The 25,141-nt window shown below is 40.7% G+C and overlaps 2 protein-coding genes across 2 annotated transcripts; both read right to left on the bottom strand.

The window, feature by feature from the left end:
* Nucleotides 1-2,698: 2,698 nt before the first annotated feature.
* Nucleotides 2,699-5,064, bottom strand: LOC147895216 (uncharacterized). The gene is made up of 2 exons (XM_087383884.1): nucleotides 4,881-5,064; nucleotides 2,699-4,819 (listed from the first exon to the last, which is right to left on the bottom strand). Exon 2 carries the CDS (start codon nucleotides 4,631-4,633, stop codon nucleotides 2,879-2,881), a length of 1,755 nt encoding a protein of 584 aa, XP_087240010.1. The 5' UTR covers nucleotides 4,634-4,819; nucleotides 4,881-5,064; the 3' UTR covers nucleotides 2,699-2,878.
* An 18,556-nt stretch (nucleotides 5,065-23,620) lies between these two features.
* LOC147895215 (uncharacterized) lies at nucleotides 23,621-24,278 on the bottom strand. Its single transcript, XM_087384289.1, has 3 exons — nucleotides 24,210-24,278; nucleotides 23,945-24,125; nucleotides 23,621-23,848 (listed from the first exon to the last, which is right to left on the bottom strand). Exons 2-3 carry the CDS (start codon nucleotides 24,083-24,085, stop codon nucleotides 23,621-23,623), a joined length of 369 nt encoding a protein of 122 aa, XP_087240415.1. The 5' UTR covers nucleotides 24,086-24,125; nucleotides 24,210-24,278.
* Nucleotides 24,279-25,141: the final 863 nt, after the last annotated feature.

Raw genomic sequence — 25,141 nt, 5'->3', positions numbered from 1 at the left:
TCATTCATCTAACTATACTACCCCCACACCCAATCCCCCATCTCCAAAAAAGGAACTAAAGATGAAAATGAAAAGTGAGTTCTCAAAGAAATTATAGATCCCATAATACCTGCAAGGTTTTACACGACGCTTCCATTGGCCACCTCCAACATTGAGTTCTTCCAATGGTTTGAACTGTCTCTTGCATAATCGAGCACCCAATGGCGTGTCTTTCAAATATTGTAATTTTTTGTTGAACATTTCAAGTTGTTTTCTAAGATGTGCATTCTCACTCTCCAAAGTGAAGTTATTCATTTCTCGAACTGCCAAAATTTCATTCTTCTTTTCAATAGTGGCCTGCATCTTACGAATAGTCTGCTGCAAATGATCAATCTCTTTTTGTAACCCAAAACAAACTTTTGCTTTGTCCTCATATGAAGCTTGCAAAGCTATTGTAATCGATGCCAAGTAAAAATTCGCGCCTTCAAGCATTTTTATTATGGCATCTCTATCACTCAAATGTCTTTCAAAGTTACATTGAATGATACTTTGACATTGGCCAAACAATCTTTTGCAATATCCAAGCAATCCATTTTCACCCTCACACAAAAATTGAAGAAACTTGTCAACCCAAAGAATGATGGAGATTGAGAGGAGGTTGGATCTGGTGGGTAAATACTACCATCCAAACATAGGTCCATATTGTTCTTTCCTTCATTTTGAAGCTCAATAATATGGGCTTTGAATGCTGGCCTAGACCAGTTTCTCTTAGAGCAGGGAGCATAATCAGCTTCTACTTGGAAGTGGATGCCCACCTTTTTCTTCTTTTGTTTCATAGGTTCCATTGCATTGTTCTATGCTTTAACAATAGCAAAAAGCATCATGAACTCACACTTTAACCAAAAGAAACCAAAGATATTACACTTATCTCCTGTGAAGAAGATTGCTTCATTAAAACCAACACTAAATAATACCTCCTTGTCCATCAAACAAACTTGTTAGTATCCTGGATGCACCAAAAAGTACACAATACTTGTAAGCACAACCCTCACTTGAAAAAGACAAGAAATGGGATTGTTATTCATGCACAAGCAGGTATGGAGCATGAAGAACAAATTCTTTTCCATCCTTTTTCAAAACTTGTTGCCTCAGTCTCTCCTCAAACCTTGATGTATGATGAATCAATGTTCCATTGAATGTGCCACGAACTTGGAGGTAGGCAGGATCAGTCTGCAAAAGGTTGCATTCTGTTACGAAGCCTGATTGATATTTCTTCCAATTACGATCGTCTGAATCATCACTTGCTGCTTTTGGATTGGGCTATAATTTGGAGCCTTAACTTTGTTCTCAGTTCTACATGCACCACCAGCTTGTTCCATCACACCTGTCATATGTGGTCGTGTGCATCTTTAGGACATGTGAGTCTGTAGGCAAGAATGAAGGCCTCACAAAAGGTAATGAATCATGGAGCACAATTTTGTGTTCATCATAAATGATAAGCTTCAAGATGCTTGTTCCTCCTCCTAGCTTCTTGTCATCACATTTTTGGGTCTGATTATGACACTGACAAAGTAGAAAAAGATGAAATGCATGTTAAGATAGTTTGATTCCCAAACTATTTGCAAGAAATTGGGTTCTCGCTTGACAGACTTCGCAGCTCTGCAAGTGTAACCAGGCCATGGCGTCGATTGTAACTACTTCATAGCATCAACAGGAAATTATTACAACATTCAAAGACAGAAACCCCAGTCTGCCTATGGATCCTTTGAGACGTTTAATCTCTCTTTCTCCTAGCATTGGTCTGCACAAAGCATACAAATGCGGGAATATGACTTTACAGTAGCCTTGCATACTAAGATTGAAAGGAATGACCCATGGGCAAAACTCCAAGAAATCGTTAACAGGAAATTATTACAACATTCAAAGACAGAAACCCCAGTCTGCCTATGGATCCTTTGAGACGTTTAATCTCTCTTTCTCCTAGCATTGGTCTGCACAAAGCATACAAATGCGGGAATATGCATGTGAAACTTACTTTACAGTAGCCTTGCATACAAAGATTGAAAGGAATGACCCATGGGCAAAACTCCAAGAAATCGTTAACATCCCCCTACACGTTCTTAACACGCCTGATCTGAAGAGCAAAAATTCAAACACGTACACCGCGCCATCTTCATAGAGCAGAGCTACATGTCGCAAGCTTGTAGTTCTATGGTGAAACAATTTTAGGAGGAGGTAAATCGATTAGAAGTAAAGCTTCAGGTTCCTAAGATTGTACTTCCATGTTCCTTCCAAGCGAAGCATCTATTGAAACATCTCTATGAGGATTGGAAGATTAAAAAATTGAACTGATTCGTGTAGGTTTGTTTCTGAACATGACAGATTGTTGATTAGAAAATGAACATGAAAGCAAAGATGTGTAGCTACAAATTCTGCAGAGTGACAACTACATTCAAATCCATGAAGCCAAGGAAAACATTCTTGAATGCAGCACGCTTTGTGGGCGACATCAATATCGTGCAGGACAACATCACTTAAAGAGGCAACAGTGCAGCCCTAACAAGCATCTCTGATTTCATGCGAATATGCTTCCTATTAAAATTAGCAATTCCCACTTAGGTTGTATAATTAGCAACTCATATGGGATTATGAGATTCCAACCATCAATTCAAAGGTATTACATGATAGCAATTCAATGAAGTGTGGGTGAGGTAACCTACAAGACGTCAGTATGCTGTAAACCAAAACAGCAAGAAATAAATACACATGGAATCAAGGGAAAAGTCAAAACTGTAGTCAGGGAACCATCATATACAGGACCAGAACTGATATGCTAGAAACCACTGTATGCAAGAACCTACAAATCATCCTAGCGATAAACCAGCTCTAGAAGGATGAATTACATGTCAAACAGCCATAGGCAGCCTCGCTGATGCAGCACTGTAAGGCTGGCAAGCTCTGTGCCAAGGCCCCGAAGGACATGTGTAGCTAGTGCATTGGGCTCAGAGAGCCGTGCAAAAGAAGGGGAAATGATCGCTGCACCCCCAATCCTGTCCAAGCCAATGCCATAATAAGCCATAGCAGCGAGGATATCCCGTTCCAGCTGTACAAACTTGTACAAGAGCTTGCTAGAAGGATCGTTTGTGAGCTTCTTAGGGAGCCTAAAAAAAGCTGCAGAGGCGCACAACGCAGTGCTGCGAGTGACCTCTGCGACCACAATGAGGTCAAACCTCTGGCCCTCAATGGCCTCAGACACTGTAGTAGTACCGACGTGCCCTACCTCGGGACTCTGGAACTGATCCCCTTGCACTCGCAAGAGGATATCTATGTCAGCAAACTTGGGGATTGGCTTTGGCTTCATGTCCTTCCCATGCAGAGCAGGCATGCTACATAGCTTTGCAAGGTTTTCCAGACTAGCTTTGGCGGTGTAAGGAAGCAGCTTATTCGTGATGGGGGGCAAGATCACCACCCCACTGAACTTCTCGTAAAACAACCAGAAACTCTGCCTGCTTGCCCTCTCCGAGGTCCGTGATAGTGACAGCTGCACATTTTCCACCTGATGCTCGAGCCTTTCCAGCCGTCCACCAAGACGTTGCTCTAGGCGATCAAGCCTCTGAAGCAGTGTCTGCTGAAAGCTAGTAAATGCATGACGAATGCTCCCTAGTTCAGAATTCATGGCATGACAGAGTTCTTTTGTTGTCGCAGTATACCCTTTTTTGCTCATCTCTTCCCATAAATTCATGGCAACCTCCTGAGAAGCTCCACCTGTCATGGCAGCCACAGCCTCCTCCTCAATTTCATCCTCCTCTTCTTCAATCTGATTCCCACTTCCCTCCACCTCTGCCCTGCGCTCCTTGTCCTCTTCTTGCTGGTCCACATGCTGCTCTTCTGGCTCCCCCAAACGCTCAAGTAACAATGAGTGCTGTGCAGCAAATCTCTCCACATACACAATCCCACTTTCTAAAGCCTCATCCCAGTGTCTGCCTGGCAAGAATAGATGGAGATCTGAGCTGCCCTCTTGGGGATCGGCAGCTTGATCGTCATCCTCATACAACATGGCATAGCCAGCGTAGTTGTAGCATATCAGATCACGCGCCTCGACCATGCTGATGAAGTTTGGCACGGCCATACTTCTAGAGCGTGCCCCTCTCAGGTCCTTGAAGAAAACCGATTTCTGAGAACTTTCTTGTTTCCTCGCCTTTTCTTCTTGTGAGAGACGCTGGCCCTGGCCTCTTATGTCTGTCTGGCTCTCTTGTAGGATCAGGTCCTCCTGAAGCTTGGATACCTCCTCCTCCCGTAAAAGTATTTGCTCATACTTGGCATCGGAGGCGTTGTCAACAAAGACATGCTGCTCCAGTGTAAAATGTCTGCCCGCTTCCTTCAGCTGCGATGGGCACCATACATCTACGAAGCAATCAGGATTGTATGGCGGGCCGATGCGGAACAAGTCTGCAAGGGTAACGGAACCGAAGCATATCAGCCCATTCTTCTCCACCAGATCTGTGAATTGCGGGATTTCCATCGTGATGACCTGCTGCACCATAAGATCCTGGGATTCCTTGGACACGGGGATATCCAGGCGCACTTCCCTCAGATCCACGAAGGAGACTAGTTTTGGCTTGCGTGGCTTTGCCCCTTTCTTTGATTTACCCATGCCTGGTCAGTGAGGGTGGGTGGCTTTGACGGCTATCTGGTGACACCGCCTGGATGAAAAATACTTGATTCCGGCATGTAGGGTTTGGGAAGGAGGCACTGAAGCTCGCAAGTTTTGCCCAAACTGGTCAGACTATGGCGAGGCTTTGGGCTACTCGCCGGAGAAATTGCTCCACAGCGCTTCCTCCTGCAGAAGTACAAGTGCACAACGAACAACAATGGAAGTTCAAAGGGGTGTGTACACTCACAGAATCAAGGCGGGTGGAGATACAAGGCTCAAAATCTGCACAAGCATTGCACCGTCCTCCATGTGCTCAACATGTACAAAGCAGATCTACTTGTGTTTTGAGACATATAAGCAGGTAAACACGCAGATACACTGGCAGCAATATACAGAAGTTGAAGCAAGTATACCTATACGAGATGCTGAAGCGCGTAGAAGTTGAAGCTAGTACCAGTGCCAAGACTTTATAGGGCTTATAGTACCATACCAAACCAAAAATAGAAACAAAAAAATTGTTCGGTAATTAATGCATGCGATGAGGGCCACATGCCTATTGCAGCACTAGCTTCACCTCCAACACCAACTCCACCAGCCCCTCCACACACCTAGTAGGGACAAGGCTCCCACAAAGCAAGCCCTAGACAATAGCTTGTCTATTTTTGTTGCATTGCATTTTTTGTCGTGAAACACTTTATTTTTGTTTTCATCTTGTGTTTGTTGTGTTGCGGTTGTGAAGACACAACCAGTTTTGGCTAGGTTCATCCTAAGCCATAAAAGATTACAATGTCACAATTTTTTGTCTAGGACAATGTCAAAATATCAATCTTCGAAGAAATTGGCAATAAAACTACTCCTTTTTAGATGAAACACTTGGTGCAATGTTTCTTGAAGCCTTTGGGCTTGGCATATCTATATGGAATGAAGTTTTCTATGCATGTGCCCTTCAAATGTCTTATGGATTTGCACTTGCAAGTAGTGTTTGTACTTCTCCTTGGTAATCATCAAATTGGGTTTAAAACTTTGTAAAGCAAATTGTTAAAATATGTGATTGAGAGATGTTGCATGAGTTGGAATAGATTGACTTTTTTACTCTCTGTACCTGCCAATATGGCCCTTGAGAGGTGCCCTTTAGGGGGCAAGGGCCCTATTGGTTGCACTGTCAGAATACAAGAATTGATTTCTCTTTCGCTATAATAATAATAAACTTTAAAATTGAGTCTATCATGAGTCATGACACAAAGCTTTACATATGCATCGTTATATTTTGACATAGTGTCTTGAATTACAGTAAAATCATATGGGATTGTCACTATGAGAGCACGAATTGTGGTAGTAGTAGCATAAACTAGGTAGCTACAGCATTAATCAGTGGCAATAGAAGCACTAGTTAGTAGTAGTAGCAATTTGTAGTAGCACTAAATTGTAGCTCCCCTTTCACTATTTAGTAGTAGCAAAATCACTAGTTAGTAGTAGCACTAGCACTAAGTAATGGTAACACCACACCAGCACCAATTAGTAGCATCACCAGTCCTAATTAGTGATAGCAACATAACGAATTAGTAGTAGCACTGGGCGGAACTAATTAGTAGCAGCACCAACACTAAGTAATGGTAGCACTAGCACCATCACTAATTAGTAGCAACACCAACCCTAATTAGTGAGATAGCACCATAACTAATTAGTAGCGGCACTGGGAAAAACTAGTAGCACCATATACAACACTTTTTAGTGGTGCTACTAGCAACACTATGTAGTAGTAGCACCAACTACTAGTACTAACCACTCATGTAAACCAATTACTATTTTGCTAGAATTTTAGGATGCTAGCCATTCATGGTATAGCAAAAAACACTATAACAGGGACAATAAAGTGATGTTCCCAATGATTCATGAAAGTATGAGAAGACCTTAGGACTATGATGTTTATGTCTCAAATGGCATGATGTTGGCTCTGATGAGGTGAGAGTACAAAAAAACCTTGGTCTCATTATCAAGAATGTAATAATAGTTGTTTGTCTTCTTTCCACAATACAACCCCTTCACTACAAAACCACCACATGAAATGATGGTTCCCCATCCATCCTTCAAATTTAAGTTTGCAAGCTCCTTCTTGGTAGTCTTATTGTCGCCTATCATGCATTGTTTAGTCTAGGCAACCAATAAGGCAAAAAGAATTGGAATAGGAAATGGTCTATGTTGTTGGTGTGAAATGGAAGAAGAAACTGATCCCTGGAATAATATTGGGACTCATTTCCTATGGAATGTGTGGGTGAGTAGCAATGATTAGCTTCACAATGGAACTAACAAACATATCCTTCATCACCTAATCCTTGACCTTTGCTAGTTGGCAAGCATAAGAATCGTTGAAGGAAGTCAAGATCAAGTCGGTGCAGTTGGACAACCTGGAAAGATATCATGTGTATTTGAAGAAGAGGATGAACTTTTAGGAGGAATCTACACTGACATAGAAGACACTGAGAGCTTTATTCTAGCTGGAAAATAGTATCTAATGTTTTATCAAGTCTAAGCCTAAAAAATTATGTATAGGATATAACCCATGTATGAAAGCATACAATTGCCACTACTTAGTTGAGCCCTAGTCTTTTTGTACTTGCCTCATCCTTAAGTTTAGGGAGTGGGAGATGAACCCTTTTTATGCAGTACTCTAACACACCCCTTTCTTTTAAATATAAATTTGTAGTTGCTTCAAAATACAATGGTTCAGGGTTAGGGCTTGTATGTCATCTTTTTGGATTGCCTTTGGCAACCTTAGCAACAGTTTTGCTCGTTGGGAAGAGAAAAAATGTTTTATTCTTATAATTATGAGTCACCCACCCATTCTCACATGTAGTCAATGAAACACACAACCAAGCAATACGTCTAGCCTCCCGACCCTTCGTTATTTTTTTAGGAAACTTTAACATAGCATTTTTATATTACTAAGAGTAATACATAGTTGAAATTTTTGTATCTTCTATGCTGCCCTAATTAAACATTTCAAAAACAATATGTTAATGACAGACTAAATCTACAACAAATTTATTTCAAACTATGTGCACTAGTCCCAATAGAATTTTTACTAATTTTAAGCAAATTAGATTGTAAAAACATGAAGCAAGAGTTGAAATATGAACACTCAAAAAGAGTTTTTTATAAAAACTAAGGTATCCCACTACATGCAATTGCTTCCATCTTCAATAATCTTTTCAGTAATTGTTTTTTACCATTTACTCCATAATGTCAATGGACTCCTCATCATGGAAAAGGTCATTCTCTAAACATGTTGTGTATGACTATTGATCCTCCATTTACAGCCACACAAACAACCATGGTGCAACATCGTCCATCAAGTAGGAGCACATTTCTTCAGGACTTTGTATCTCAAATTGTGGAAGCACTCACTATGTTCTAGTTGGGTTTTTGCAGGTCTTGTACAAGGAGTCATAAAAATATATACTATTGCCAACTAACAAGTGAGTGAACTTGGTCCAAATGGTAGGCAAGTCCTTGAACATTACAGGCTTCGCACTCATCAGTCTTCCATCTACATCCATCATGAACCCAGCATTGTAGCAATCTTCCTGCACCATGACTATTACCTTTGGAAATTGCTTGGGAAATCATGTGTCTAAGATGTTGTTTACTTTTGATCTTCTAAATGTGCTCCAAATAAAACTTTGAACCATGACACACAAATTTCCAAAAAGGTAGCAACATGTTGGCAGAGAAACATTGTCCTTCCTTTGGATGACTCGCTGTGTCTTTCCATTAAATCTTCATACGATGGGGGTTATTTGCCTTATCGATCTCAAAAAACTTCACTAGTAGGCCATTCAAATCTAAGATCATAGCTCTTCTTTCTTGATGGAGGGGCAATTGTACCAGTATCACTAGGGGTGGAGGCAGGGTGTCCATACACCTCTTGTGAAATTATTCCCATTTTTTGGCTTCCCTCCTTTGTTGTCGCTTCTGCTTCTGCATGATTAATTTTTGGCATGCCTTCTTTTCATGGTAGCTATTGATGTGGATGGCCAACTGCAAGCCTGCTTCCATATTTACCACATTTAAATATAAATGATAATCACATATTTTAAACACGTTTAAATACATCTTTTAACAATAATTTTGGGAATCATTCAAATCTTACTAAACAAGACAAGCTCACTGACAAATACATCCATTGCAGTGTCTTAATTGAAATCTCAAAACAATGGAGCCCATGTAAAATAGATATTGGAGTCCAAAATCATACAACTCCCAGTGAACAAATGAAAAAATGCTTCAAATTCATAAAGATTCATACAAGTCTCTTGGTACTGAGTTTTTGTCAAAGCTCTTGATAACATGGGTAGAATCGAACCAAAAGAAACTAGGCAATTGAGCATGCCCAATAATAGATACAATGTAAGCTATAGGTCTTGATTGCCCATAGGGCATCTTGCACAAGCTCCCACCAAAACAAAGGCCACATACATCTAGGGGCTACAACTTCTTGCAGGCTCAAGGACCATGTGATGGTGTTGTTTTTCCTTCTTTAACAACATTGCTACCTCATGAATTTCTTGGCGTGGTCTGTTTCTACTAGAACATTAGAGCCTACAACAACTGAAGGACTTTTTTCATTTTGCTCCTTGCGCACCTTCGCTCCCGGTCTCTGGGGTTTTTCTACACCATGAGACATGTGAAGGCAGACTATAAAATTATGCACATGTTTATTTTTGAACTCTTAAATGACTAAAATTCCAAAACTATCTCACCTTTTTCCATTCCATCCAGCTTTCACTTCTTTGCTCTTTTACCAACAAAACTCTATAGTAGTAGGTCATCTTCAACTATAGGATCATCCGGCCATGCACGTTCATCTTGCCCTACATGGATTTTCTCTTGTTCTTTCTGTTTAGCTAAAGGGAAATTCCCCTTTCCACTACTATGCATTTCACTCACATCCTCCTTCCTTATGTGGGAGTCAAGCAAAGACAAATGGTCACACTTAGATTGCTTCTGTGATGAACATTCTTGAGACATTTGTTGCACTGCAAGTAACAACAATAGACTTAAATGCATAGTGAAAGTTGACACTTAAATGCAGGAAATAATGCATAAAATAGTGCTCTATTAGTTCTTATGTTGATTGAACCTCTTGTTGAAACTCTAATAGTGGAGTAGTCCTACTTCATACTATGTTTTAGTATTCTACTAGTGCTCTGATAGTGCTCTAATAGTGAATTTTAGTGCTTTAGGGTACATGTTAGTATTATCATAGTGCTCTAATAGAGCACCTTAGTGCACTATTAGTTGTTCAAATTTATGCTAGAGCTTAATAGAGTTCAAGCATCACATTAGTCCTCTAATAGTGTTGAATAATGCTCTAGTAGTGCCGATTAGTTGTTGATTCACTAATGGTGTTGGTCAAAGTATGTTGGAATTTGTTAGAGTCCTAGTACATTTTAGTACTCTAACAATGAATTTTAGTGAACTAATAGTGTTATTTATACCAATGCTAGCATTTCTTAGAACTCTAGTCCATGTGAGTCTTCTAATAGTGCTCTAATAGTGTTGTAATAGACCTAATACTATTGGTTAGAGCTATGCTAGAACTTGATACAATCCCAATACATGCTAGTACCCTAATAGTGCTCCAATTAGTCAATACAATGATAGAACTTTGGAGTTCCAACAAATGTAAGCGTTGTAATGGTGCTTTAATAGTGTTAAAGGTGCTATGCTACATCTTGATAGAGTCCCAAACATGTTAGCGCTCTAATAGGGCTTCAATAGTGCATTTTCTTGCACAAACAATGTTGTTCAGAACTTTGCTACAACATAAATGACTTCTAGTACATGTTAGTCTCCTAATAGTGCCTTAATAGTTCTCTTATAGTGTTTTCCAAGGCTATGTTATAAAGTTTTGGAGTCCCAATATGTGGTTCTACTCTATATATAGTGCTCTATTAGTGCTTGTTAGTTCATTATTAGTGTTGGTCAGAGCCTTGTCAGAGCTTTCTAGAATCTCTCAAGAGTTCAAGTACATGTTAGCCATGTAATAGTGCTCTAATAGTGTTGTAATAGTGTGATCGATTATTTCATCATCTCCTCCTTCACCTTCTTCCAGATTTGAATCATTCACCCAACCCGATTGATCAAGGCCATCATGGGCAACCCTTCATATTTGGTCCTTGCATGAATTTAGCAAGGCTACCATTTTCGATAACATCCATCGAGAATCAAATTCTTGATCCGCGGGCACAGACAATTTTGCCTTTAACTTTGTGATGATCCAATGCTTCTTTTCATTGGGTTGGTGTCGAAAGTCCTCTGTGACTTTCGAGAATGCATGCATCCGATTCATGACTCTTTTACCCCTTGCATCCATAAGGATGTGGTTTTGACCATCCACATCGTAGGGGAGATTCCTGGATGCTTGGGAGTTGGCCTCTCCTGAAGAGCCTCAGCCACCTATAGAGTGGCGTCTAGCACGGGAACTCTCCCTCTCTCTTGCCCCCTTGGTTCCCTGTGAAATAGAAACAAAAGTAGGGGTATGCTCTTGACTGCGAGCCCCTGCTCTATAAACTCTCGCAAGAGAGTTTCCCTTGTGGTCGGATCTAATCCAGCTAGTAGCTTCCACACCTTCTCGGTGCTACTACTTGAAGTGCTACTGGAAGCTCTTTTGCTTCCTCTCCACTTCCTTTCCTGCTTCCTCTCCTGTTGCTTGACATCCTAGCTTCATCAACAAAGATAAAAGGCAAAAGAAGCTTTCAATCTCCATAATGATTGCATCGTCTCTTATCTACTCTCACATGCAACAAATATTGAAAACAACAATATACCTTCTTTTGCACAAGAAAAAGGTGAAAGCACAAGTAGAATGTGAGAAGTTGCACTTTCTTTTGCTTGAAAAATGGGAGAAGAGGGCTTGAAATAGAGGGGAAGAGATGTTGAAGTAGAGGGAAAGAGGGTGTTGAGGTGTTCAAGCTATTGAGGGTGTTAAGAGTGTTGAAGTGGAGGGTGTTGAGGTAGAGGGTCTTGAGGGGGTAGAGGGCTTGAGCAAAGGCAATCCAAGGCTTATAGAAATGAAAGCGATGCGACAACGAAGAGGGTTTTAAACACTCAGCATCGATATTGGCATTGATAATATCATCGAAAAAAACGTCGATACGTTTCTATAAAACACACAGAGTCGATATAAATGTCAATAATTCCTTGCTCTTTGCAACGCTTTTATCAGTGTTATGATCGATGTAAATATCGATGCTAAACCTAAAACCTTTAAAAAATGATGAATTATGTTGGATTATTATAGTCATATGTAATCCAAGTGGGACCAAAATTGATAGGCATGATGGTTATGGGGTTTAGGACATTCTAGCTAGGTGATTTTGTTTTTGGATTTGCTGGTGTCCATTTAAAATTTAAAGACACTATGCATCACGTATAATGCACAACACGATGAATTTTAGATGAGACTAAATCAGTGAGAATCAAGACAAAAATTGATGTAACTCAAGATCACTATAGGACTGGGTTTGTGTTTATTCTTGTTCAATTCTAAGTTCAACAAAGGCACTTTGTTATTGAAAAAATCACCTAGACACTAGTTGCATACATGTAACTAATTATGTAAAAAACTAAAATTTTCACATGTATTTAATATTAGCTGGTCATAATTCTAGTGTTCTAACAACTAATATAAACTTTTTAATTGATGTGAGATGTGTTTTTACATTTTTTTATGTATTAAAATGTAATATCAACACATGAGCGATGATTGATGAAAAGAGCGTGAATATATCCATGAACTTAGATTATGGAATCCAAAGACATTGAATTTGTTTGAAAACTATATAATTGTGTGTTGGATAGTTAGACAAGGTACTTTGATCTTCCTACTTTCTTTTGTGTGATTTTTGGTCAATAAATAGCCCATTTATATTTTACAAAACTCCATTTGCTCATGTAGCATCCTAAAACCGTCGATGGTTTAAAGCAATTAGCAACGCTTATATCAATGTTAACAGTGACGTATATATCGACGTTCCACTAATAGCGACATTAGTATCAATGTTAATATGGACAATTTAGAGTTATTTGCGACGTTAATATTGATGCTTTAGGGCTATTTGAGACGATAATATCGATGAAATGATAGTATATCGATGGTAATAAGGATGGTTATATTGATGCTAATACTGACTCTGTGATTTTTCCAGAGAGCTTATCGATGCTTATATCGACGAAACAGAGCATATTAATTTGTCTCCAACTCTATGCCAAATTTTAATCATAGAAACCCGATTACATGTGTTGATAGGATTGTATTGAGAAGTTAAACATGTTTTTAAACAATAACTCATGTTTTTGTAGATGGCTTCCAACCTTTACCAGAGATTGAGTTGAATGAAGAGGTAAAAGCTATGTATATTTGTTCCTTCTTTCGTGCGTTGTTTTATGAAATAATTCACTAAAGATAATGATTTTGTGCAGGGGGGATGAATTGGTTCTCGGTAGCTTTAGACCACATGCTTTATATCATCGTCCTCATGAATCCATGTTGTCCCAGAGGGGTTAAAGGGACTTGTGCCCCGTACTTCTTATGATGGCTAGAATTAGATTCACTGGTAGACCATTAGCTCCCCAACCTCCTTCCTCTCCCCAACATCATCAATCTGCTTCCACATCCTCATACTCGACAGCCAACTCTTCCACCTCTGCATCCTCCTCTACTATGGACTCCACAGACCAACATACCACCATCCCACCACATTCTCCTCGTCCACTCCCTCCCCCTTTGCCTAGTCCTGACTCCTACACTGTCCCCAATCCTCCTCCTCAATCCCCTCCCCCACTGCCCAATCCTGACTCCCCTCTCCCTGACCCATAGCCTCTGCCTCAGTCCCAAAATGAGGAGCAGACTCTATTTGAAGGCCTGGGAGACATTCAGGACCTTGGTTTCACCGTGCCTGCAAAGCAGACAGCAAGGAAGTCCATTATTGCACCAGTTCTTCCTACTCTCCAGCAAACGGTGGAAGTACTCACCTTTCAGGCTGCTGCTCGGGTAGCAGCATCCCTTGCTGCCTCTCCTTCAAAACTAGTTGTACCTGTGCAGTTGAAGCGAGTTAGGACAAAGACCACTCCTAGTACCCATAGGGGGCAGTACGAGAAGGAGAGGGCACAAAAAACTCAGGACATGGTAGAGGAGCAGGGAAGAGAAGAGCGCAGGAAAAAGTTCAAGAACGATAAGAGGCCATGGACCAACACACCAAAGCCACCCCTTCCTCCAAAGGTCAAGAGAAGGAGGAAGCTTGGTGTGAAGGCCCTTCAAGAGATCATGAAGTTTCAGATGACTGTGCAGAATGTCATCCCCCACACTGCATTCCAATGTGTAGTCCGGAAGATCTCCTAGTCACTGAAGCGGGATGTACGGTGGAGTGCAGCTACATTAGGGGCAATCCAAGAGGCTGCAGAGCAGATGGCCACAAGTATTTTTAAAGATGCAAACTTGTGTGCCATCCATGCAAAGCAAGTGACGCTGATGGATAGGGACTTCTGCCTAGCGACTCGCATTCTCACTCCGACCCTACCCTTAGGCATTAGGATTAGGATCACTTTTTCCCAATGTTGCCTTGGAGGACTTTTATGTCATTTTCATCCTATGTTGCCTCAAGTGGAGGCATTGTAATCTTGACTTTCTTTCCATACAATATATAAGCAGTTTCCAATCTCAGTTCTTTGCATTCTCGGTGTTGATTCATGCAATATATATGCAGTTTCCAATCTCAGTTATTTGCATTCATTGGTGTTGATTCTTGATTTTTTTGTCACAATTTCGAGTATCATAGTTTTTATGCATAAGTAGTAGCTGTGACAGAATAAAAATATGTTCACCAAGGCATGAAAGAGACAAAAAAATGCAAACCTGCCACGACGTGACCAGACCCATTCCATCAGCATTGGAGTGGGTCTGGTCACGCCGTGCCGGGATTTGATTTTTTTGGGTACAATAAACTATTTTTAGCATTCTTCATGTAATATATATCACCTTTCTTTTCATGCAATATATTTTCAATTTCCAATCTCAGTTATTTGCACTCATTGGTGTTGATCAATGTTTTTTGTCAAAATTTCAAGTATCATAGTTTTTAAACTATGTTTGGTCGTGATGCAGCATTGGCACACTATCTTGGACAAGCACCTGGCCAGATAGTTGTTTTTCATAGCAAGTTTTCCCCGAGAGGACAATTAGAGCTATTGAAGTGCAAGGCCCTTTCATGGGTTTTAGGGCATTCCAATATTAATTGGAATGTAGACAAGGTTATTCTGGTGCACCGTTCAATAGCCCTGAATGCATTTGCTGCCAATATTCATGGGATGGCATTAATAGCAAGTGCAAAAGTGCTCAGCAAAGATGGAAGTTGCGAAGCACTTACATCTAATTTTTGGGATAGGAGACTATTAGGGAAATCCAAGGATATAGTAGCCAGTGCCATGAAGCACAAGCAGGACAGATTCTAGTCCAATGTATCTCTTTGTAATGGATACTATTTTGTAATGGAAACATTCTTGTCATGGATACTCTTGCAATGTATATTCTTGTGTAATGGAAACTCTTTTGTATTGGATACTTTGTATCAATGGTTGTACTTGTGTGCTATAAGTCCTATCTAATTTTTGTATCTCTACCAATGAATATTACTTTTTTGCACATGCAATTAGTAAAATGCACTTGCATATTCATTTTTTTGATCTTCCATGGTCACCTACATTGAAATTTTGCTTTACAAATTGTTTATGATAAAACAGTAGAACATGAAAGTGCTAATAATAGGTTCTTCTCAAAGAAAGCAAAACCCACCATGGCACGACTAGAGCCAGTCCAATGCCGATGGAATGGGTCTGGTCGTGCCGTGGCGGGTTTGCATTTTTTTGGCTCTTTACAAAACTCGTCCACTTCCACCACTTCTTGCGAAAATGTAATAACATTCAATTAGCAAACCAATACAAATGGTGTAAGCTAGAAGTTATCACAAGAATGATTCAATTATACTCACCATATCAGCTTGGTCCTAATCCATAGCCTCCTCATGGGCGATGTTAATGGAACCTTGGAACGAGGCATGGAGTTCGGCTGATGGAGGAGGGGGTGTGGGAATAGCATCCGGCAATGCATCATAGATAGTTGTGTCTGTGGATTTCATGATTGCCAGTGTGGTAGCGAGGTATTCTTCAAGGGATTGCTCTGAATAATCCAATATATCGGGATCTTCCATGCTGGTGTCCACATCAAACACACATAACACTCCAAATGCCTCATCTCCCATAAGTCAAAAAGTGTTTCAATGTCGTGGAGGAAGAGATATCGTTGCCCTTCCACTATGAGGAGAGGAAGGCTCCATATGTCCATCGAAGGGACCTCGGGGGGGTTCATGATGTGGAAGCCTCATTGGTGAAATGAGGTTGCCCCTCCGAAGCATGCAGTAGTAGTTGCAGCGCTTGGGATGCATCCTCCTCCTCTCTTTGCATATCAACTGGCAGCTCCTTAAAGAAGTCATAGTCCTCTGCAGGGACATGTAATGTAGTAGAGGTAGTAGGAGGTTTTGAGGATGAACCTTCCTCATCCATGTGTCCCTCCTGGCACACGAAAATGAAAGTCATCTCCCAGGAAAGGAACTTTGTGCCTGTGTTTCCTACAATTCCTAAATCTATGAGGACATCTGGGTCCACAACCCTAAACCCATCTTCAAGGAGTTGCAAACGAAAACATTGCAACCGCTTCTCAAACTGGGAGTCATAATAATGGATGAACAAAAGGTAGTCAATGGGAACCCATCTCTTTGCAGACTCATCAAGCTGGTATGCAAAATCCTTGAAGTGAGTCTGCATGTACAAGATGAGTTCCTCAAAGTCCTCCCTAGCTCCCATGTATGTGCTGAGAACATCCAAGGTCTTGTCAAAGACCTCAAAGAGCTCATCCTCCCTATGGTTGAGTGGGGTATGGGAGAGGAACTCATGGAAGGCAGGCCTTGCAGAGTCCATAGTCAAGAGGGTATAGAATGTGTGAAGAAAGTGAGTAGTTGGATGAAGATGAGTGGAGGCTATGGAAGGTGAAAAGGTAAAGTGAGGATCAATAGTATGAAGGCTCGTTTATATGTATACCCTTTTTTTAAAAAGAAACTATTATAAAAATTAATTCTCATAACCAATGCAAAGAACAAAGTGGAAAGAGACATTGAATTGACTTTCAAGAGAGTAAATCCATTGTTCAATCGAATATTGATACACTATCTCCCCTCAAAATGGCTCATGATTTGCAATTTTGCAAGAGGGATGAATTTCTCACTACGCAAGCACTTCTCTTGGTGCTTAGGCACCCTTCTACCATCCAACAAAAAGATAAAAGACTCCAAAAGGCCTTCCATGACCAGAAGGTGTTCCCGCATGTCCTTGAGTGTCCATTGTGAGGTGACATTCACATACTTCAAATCTTCATGATCAAGTTCAATAGATAAAGTCACATTGGTGTCTTCCTCATTGGAATCAAGGGGTAACCAAGAGTCGTCTATCTTTTTCCAATGCCTATATTGAAATGCCAAATAGAATACTTGCCATGAGGTGTGGTATCTAGCCACAACACTATCTTTGCATGCATAACACCGAAACAGATCACCATTCTATTGACTTGTCCTTAAATCCCAACTCTGACAAAGCAAATCCTCAAGCACATTTGCATCAACATTCTTACAAGTCCACAGTAGCACTTCTATGCATTCAGACAGTTTTAAAACATTGAGCGAAAATGTGTAAAGGCATAAACCAAGATAACCTGGACCATTTGGATCCAAATGTGAACTTCATTGCCATGGCCATATCTTTTCTGATCTTTCCCTTGAAAGATGTCAATGTCTTGGCATCCTCCATGCCGCAGTCAATCTCGTCTAACTGTGGTGCTGCAATGCATTCAAGATGGCCAAATAATGCTTTTCTTTTGGGAGTAATGTAATGTGCATTTTACCAATACATATTTCTCTGTCACAAAGATGAGGAGGACTCTCCATCATGCAAGAGCTTGCCTATATCTTCATGAACCACACCAAACTTTGAAGACTCAAGTGGTTCCCATTCTTCATAGTCTGAAGGGAATATATTCGTCATGGGAAAACAAGCCATCCAAAGTGAATATGGAAGAGACAGAAGATCAAACTAATAAAAATTAAACTTATAATGCAAAGGTATCTGTCTTTGATTTGTTGATGGGGGCAACAACATGTCCTTTGCCATGTACACATGTTGCAACTTTGCAAGCCATCCCTTCTTCCCCAACTTGAATTTCAAGATGCTTCCCTTCCACTCATGTAAGAGGTCACCTCTCTTGTTCTTTGGAAGCCTATGTGGACCTTTGGCAGATCCTTTCATGATTATCAAGTCGTTCAAGCTGTATGTGCAAGGGAGCCAGTCATCGCCTGCATCTTTGGTGTTGTGGAGCACAAATGAGTCCACCATGTTGGATGGCCTAGTGGAGTTTCCCCTCACCATGATTACAGGGCAACTGTACATTAGAAGGAAGAGCAACAGCAACAAAGGGGTGATCCTATGGAGAAACAAGTCTAGCAAAGAGATGGTTGAGGAGTAGCAACACGAGAGGACTGATGATGAGGAGTAGAAGCAGCAATAGTAGCAAGAGACGGGCATGCAAGAGGGGCATGGATGAGGGGAGGAGTAGAAGTAGCTGCAATGGGAAGAGTAGGAAGAGGGACGCCTAGGAGAGGGGCAGAGTTGCAGGAGTGGGAGGCAGAACTGCAGCAGGAGGGAGAGGAGATGTGGAAAGGGATCCACAAGTTCAAAATGTGGAGGGAGGGAAAGGCTAGCACCTGCAACCTCTTGAATGCTAAGTGGGTATTAACAGAGGAAGGTACACATGGGAGGAGGGTTAAACATGGGTTAGAGGGGAGTGGGTTGGGTTCTAGTGGCCCATTGTGTAAGAGACACAACCAATGGGGAGGAGAGGGTCCCATGTGGAAGAGGTCTAGCCAATAGAGGCTATCTGCACCTTCCACCTCAACATGGCATTGCCCCACTAAAAGGAGCACTCTCATTGGTACACCTCAAATCCTCCCTAATTCCATGAAATTAGGAACACTAATTGGAGGCCCTTTTGAGACCTCACTTCTCCCCTAATGCCAAAGAAAAATCACAATTGAACATCAACGAAATCGATGGGTGCAAATCATGACATCCACATTTGTAGAGGAAGTCATACAAGAGAGTTGTAGGTGTTTCTTTAATCTCTTCATCCACATCAAACTCCATTTGGACTTGCATCATCGCTAAATTCAAGGGTCTAGATAAGGCATGGAAATTATTAGTTCAAGCAATTCAATAAAGCAAGAGACAATCGGTCTTAAACAACAAATCTCTGTGTGGTGAATGGATTCAAAGTAATGTGAGAGGAGATGCTAGAGGAAGCCAGGTATTCCTCCTCATGTTGTAGTGAATCTATTTTCCCTAACGCAAATAGGCAATCGATTCAACATAATGCAAGGAGGCATATTGTGCTTCCTATGGGACCTTCACTCGCATTATGGTGAATCGATTCACCATAATGCGAGGAGGCATATTTTGCTTCCTATGGGACCTTTGCTCGTGTTATGGTGAATTGATTCACCATCATGTGAGGAGGCATATTATACTTCCTATGCGACCTTTGCTCGCATTATGGTGAATCAAGGGGGCATATTGTGCTTCCTATGGGACCTTCGCTCACGTTATGGTGAATCGATTCACCATAATGCGAGGGGGCATATTATGCTTCCTATGGGACATTTGCTCGAGTTATGTTGAATCGATTCACCGCTACATGAGGACTTTTGCATCCTTTGGTGCCGCCTCTCTCGTTATAGTGAATTACAAATAAAGATACTTCTCATGTACCCGTACTGAGAGAGGAGGTGCCAAATGAATTAAAATGGTCTACCTTGCATTGTGGTGAGTCAATTCACCGTAATGCGAGGAGTCATAGGTTTTCGATTCACCATAACATTTCTATCATGAAAAAACAAAGCAAGGAGTTTTGCAAGAATAAACTAAGAGAACAAAATAAGAAAAGGAGAAGGAAGCACAAAAGACATAAAAATACTAGGAAAACGAGTCGACGTTGGTCGCAAGAGATGGAGATGAAGGAGGTTGTCGTTATCTTTGATGGAGATGAAGGAAGTTGGAGGTTTGTCTTTGTCATTTGATATAGGACATTGAAGGAGGATGATTGATGAAAGAGGTTGGATGAGGTTGTCGTTGATGGAGATGAAGGCCGTTGGTGGGGAGATAAATGAGAATACGAACGAATGGGTATCCAAGAGAGGCAATCAAAAACCATTTTAAATGCTATGCGACACATCAGCGTCACCTTTTCACTTGCCATTCCATGAATGCCACGTGTCAATCTGCCATGCACCTAACACATGTACATGCTTTAAAGGCTAATCAAAGACGTTAATTATGCCACCTTTTCGTCCTCTTATCGATTATGCATTGTTCGTCCTCCTGTTTGCCTCCTTCCAACTTTCGACTACTCCCACACAACTGAACCGATATTCCACCTCCTACACGATAGTCTCCATTTATTCCCATGCATGAAATGTGAGTTTTTGTATATTATTGCCAAAAATCACGTGGTGGGGGGACTTGCTCAAGCTGCTGCGTTAAGCACACACAAACACACAAGGAGAAGCTCACTCAAGAACACACATAGAGAGATGGAGTCCAAAACGTTTTCTTGCTGGTTTTTTCTTCTTCTTCCTCACACTTTACAATGTACACAAAGTGTAGATAAGATACAACATAAAGGAAAATGGCCTACTAAGTCAAACAATGCATAACTGACTATACTAATCAATTGGCGCTATAACTATGCCAGCTATAGATAGGTGTAACAAACCAAATATGATAAGTGATGAGTCAGTGGTCATGTGAGAGTCATGATGACCACCGATGTGCCAAGTGTAGATGTGCAGATCCATCTAACTAGGTGGTCCACCATCAATGTCTGCATGTGTTGACCTTGCCATGTCAACACTCCCCCTCAAGCTCAACTGCATCTCTGCAACTCCAAGTAAGCTTCGAAACATCTGAAGCTTCTCTGCACTCAATGCCTTTGTGAAGATGTCAACTACTTGTTCATGTGTACTAACATAAGCCAAGTCAATGTCACCTGCTAATACCTTTTCTCTCACCAAGTGGTAGTGCACCTCAATATGCTTTGTCCTCGCATGAAACATAGGGTTCCTAGCCAACTAGGTGCTGCTCATGTTGTCACAATAAATGACAACTGGACCATCTACCTGCACATCCAAATCACACAATAACTTTTGCAGCCATACCACCTCACATGTTGCCATAGCAGCTCCTTTGTACTCAGCCTCTATACTCGATAAAGCAACTGTAGGTGTTTTTTGCTACTCCATGTAACTGCTACACTACCAAGGGAAAACATGAATCCGTTGGTAGATCTTCTGTCGTACATACTACCAGTCCAATCTACATTTGTGTATCCAAGTACTTGTATCTCCTTATCTACCTCATAAAAAAGTCCATAATGCAAAGTGGACTTCACATACCTCAATATGCATCTAACTGCATCCAAATGAGGCTTTCTAGGCATTTGCATAAACTGACTAACAAGGCAAACAACATAGCTCAAGTCTGTCCTTGTGATACTCATGTAAATCAAACTCCCTACTATCCTCCTAAACATAGTGGAGTCTTCTATCACATCTCCAATATCAGCACTCAACTTCACATTTTGCTCCAATGGCACTGAAAGAGGCTTAATGCTATCATACCATCCTTGGATAACATATCCAAGCCATACTGCCTTTGGGACAGCCATATGCCATCATCACATCTGATCACTTCAATACCACTCAGCTCACCCAAATCCTTTATCTCAAACTTCTTCTTCAAAAGGCCTTTAACTTCAGCAATCCCACTATCACTATCACCTGTAATAATCAGATCATCCACATAGATGACTATGATGACCAAACTTGCATCTCCCTTTCTCACATAAAGTGAGTGATCAACATCAGAAACATAAAATCCAATGTTGACAAGATATTCTCCGATCTTGTCAGACCATGCTCTAGGTGCTTTTGTCAATCCATAGAGTGCCTTCTTTTACCCACACACATATGTGGGATGCTTTAAATCCTCATAACCTACTGGCTGCTCCATATACACCTCTTCTTGTAAATCACCATGTAAGAAGGCATTCTTTACATCCATTTGCTATAAACTCTAGCCTTTGGCTACTGCCAAAGCAATCACACATCTAACAATTGCCATCCTAGCAACTGAACCGAATGTCTCATCATAATCTATGCCATATGTCTGGGCATAGCCCTTTGCAACTAGCCTGGCCTTATACCTGCTAATAGATCCGTCTACATTATGCTCGATTTTGTAAACCCATTTACAGCCAATAGCTTTCTTGTCCTTAGGCACCGATACAAGATCCCATGTCTTGTTGGCCTCTAATGCTTCCATCTCCTCATTCATTGCTGCATCCCAATGAGCATGACCAACAGCATCCTAAAAACAAGTAGGCTCAACATCCTCAACCACTTTCACCATATAGGCATAATAATGAGCTACATAACCTTCAAAGCCAAATCTTTTAATAGGTTATCTCACCCTACTAGACCTACATATCACTGGTTCACTGAATGGAGCCTTTGCATTACTTTGTACTCTTTGTACACCTGGAGTCCTCAATGAAGGAATACCAAGTTCTTCATCTAAACTCTCTAAATCACTAGAATCTCCATCAAAAACTACATCAATACCATCTGACACTTTCTTCTTCCCTTTGTCTTTACCTGCAACACTAGTAGATGCACCTGAAGATGTAGGGCTGCTCCTTAGTCTCCTAGACCAAGGACTAACAGTCGGTCTACTACTAGATGGTGTCTCTGGACCACTAAGGCTCTGTGAATCTTTCTTTTCTGATTGCACATAACTGTCATGATCATCATCATCCTTCAATGCATCACCACTAGATGCATACCAACTGCTCATCTCATCAAAAATAACATTATTGCTCACTCTAAACTCACATGTGACAGGGTTATAGCAACGATATCCTTTCTGCTCTTTGAACACCTTTGACATTGCATTTCGGTGAGTGTTATTCAAATGTCTTTTTGTGAAATAGTTACAAAGCTTATTTGATTATACTCGAGAAATTATCCTAATGATATTTTGGAATCAAATAATATATTGCTAGGCAACATCTGTGCATGTCATTTACTTATAGAACATGGCAATGGATCAACAACAATTGGAAAAGCATGGATCAAGATATAAGAGATGGAAACCACTCTTGCTAGATAGATATAGTTTTGATTCGACAGGGTCACCCATCATTAACATTGGAAGTGGAAGAGAATTGGACTCTTGAATATGTTAGGAAGGAATTAGAAGTAGCTATTCAAAATCCTACAGATCAATTTTGCTCCAAGCTAGATGGTCGGAAGGTTATTAGAAGAAGAGAGCATCAGATCATTTGTAAAGATGTTGCAACCCCACATGAATTGGAGGCACTTGAAGATACATGATGTGACCATGTATATGTATACAGTGACAATGTATTTTTTGTATGCAATAAACTTATCTATTTAGAACATTGCTTTTGTAATGCTTTATTGTTTAAAACAATGTATTGAAGGCAAAAATTCCCCAATTGAATTTTTATGTACACAAAAAGGCCTAAAGTAAGAAAACAAGAAGTGAAGGAACACAGTAGCAAATTTGATCCTCTAATTTTCAAATTAAAAGTGCATTTACAATTGATGTTCACTCTCCAATAAGACTAATTATGTGTTAAAAAATGTAAATGTACATGTGTTGTTGCATATTTACAAATAGCATGTTACAGAGTGCAATACATTTGTTGAAAGAAGCAATCCAAAAACACATCGATAAGGAAAAAACTATATATCACTGGAACCCATAGGCTTGGGCTTTGGGATGGAGCCATGGCTCTTCTCCCAAGTATGGAGCCCATCTAAGAGGCTTAGGGGGGCCTATCCCTCCTCGTGGATTGGGTGGGATGAAGTCCACTAGGCCATCTGGAGGCATTGCTTCTGCAACCTCGATCATTTTTGCAATCGTTTCCTCCCTAAACGTTTGGATATCTAGGTCCACGTAACGAGACATGGATGGAAACTGCCATCACAATTCATCAAGGCATAATATCAGCATGACAATATACAAGAAGATAAACAAGAGTATGCATGCATATGGGAGCTAAAAAATGCTTACATCCTCCGAAGGAAGCTGAAAAATGCTCCGTAGCAGCAGCAATGCATTGAGGGCAACCCTCCACCCACAACCATAATCATCATCTTGTTTGGGCACACTAACTCTTCGAATGGTCATTTGCTCTAGGGTGTCGGTGTCCATGCTTAGGCTCTCATAAGCAGCCAATAGTTTTTGGACACTACTGCAAACAAAGACCAATCAATATCTTGATCAATCCATACTTCTAATTTAAATAATAATATGTATCATAATGATTTTAACTCACAGCAAAACATTGCCATGGACACCAGATGTCGAATTCGCAAGGTAAATAACATTGTCTTGCACATCGACTAGAACAAGACTCCAATGGACACTACATCACATCCAAAAAGATTTCTATTAGTTTCAAGCCAAATGAAAAAGAAAACGCCTCCCGGCATTATGGTGAATCGATCCACTGTGAAGCAAGAGAGCACGTGCCAAAGGAAGCACTATAACTCGTGTATGGCAATTCGTATAAACATCATGCAAGAGAGAAACAGAGACAAACTCACTTTTCGTGATATGCCAAAAAAATTACTCGAGCATCGTCCAGCTGGACCTCCCGAAACCAGTTCAGCACATCAAGGTAGGGAACTGACTCTATAGCAAAAGTGTTGATACTAGCGAGTCAATTTAATTTTTCATTCTTGGCTAAAGAGTATACCTTAAAACACATCTAAGCACTTTGTCATTGACTTCAGTTCTAGGATCAAATAAAATGTTTATCTCATCAGCATGAATTGAGAAATAACATCTTTGCCCTCTAATATGATAGGGTACATAGATCTCAAGCAACAAAATTTGAAGCATCTCGCGATTCATAGCGTGGAGTGCATGAACATTTTCTCTTTTTGTTTGCAATGCAAGCATTGCCACAGTATGTTCCCTTTGAGTGCTTGCCCAAAAATTTGCTCATGTCTCATGTTCATGTTCTGGAACTCCCTCCATCATCTCTTCAATTCTCACTTTTTGAACAGGATGGACATCCAAAATTTGCACCATTTGTGCATCAGTAATTGTAACTGGCCTAAGTAACTTATCATATCTAAAGTGAAGGGTTGCTAGTTGAAAAAATCTTTGTTCATCAGTGTGACTCTATGTGCATGGGCTACAAGAACGTAACTATCCAATCATCCAATCCTCTGTGGCCTCCTACAAGCAAAACAGGGCTAA

Source organism: Dipteris shenzhenensis, chromosome 13 (genome assembly GCF_047967505.1).
Source record: "Dipteris shenzhenensis isolate YYH24624 ecotype China chromosome 13, Dip_SZ_1.0, whole genome shotgun sequence".
In the NCBI taxonomy this organism is placed as follows: domain Eukaryota; kingdom Viridiplantae; phylum Streptophyta; class Polypodiopsida; order Gleicheniales; family Dipteridaceae; genus Dipteris; species Dipteris shenzhenensis.
Note: the sequence above shows the minus strand (reverse complement) of the source record. Positions and strands in the feature narration are given on the sequence as shown.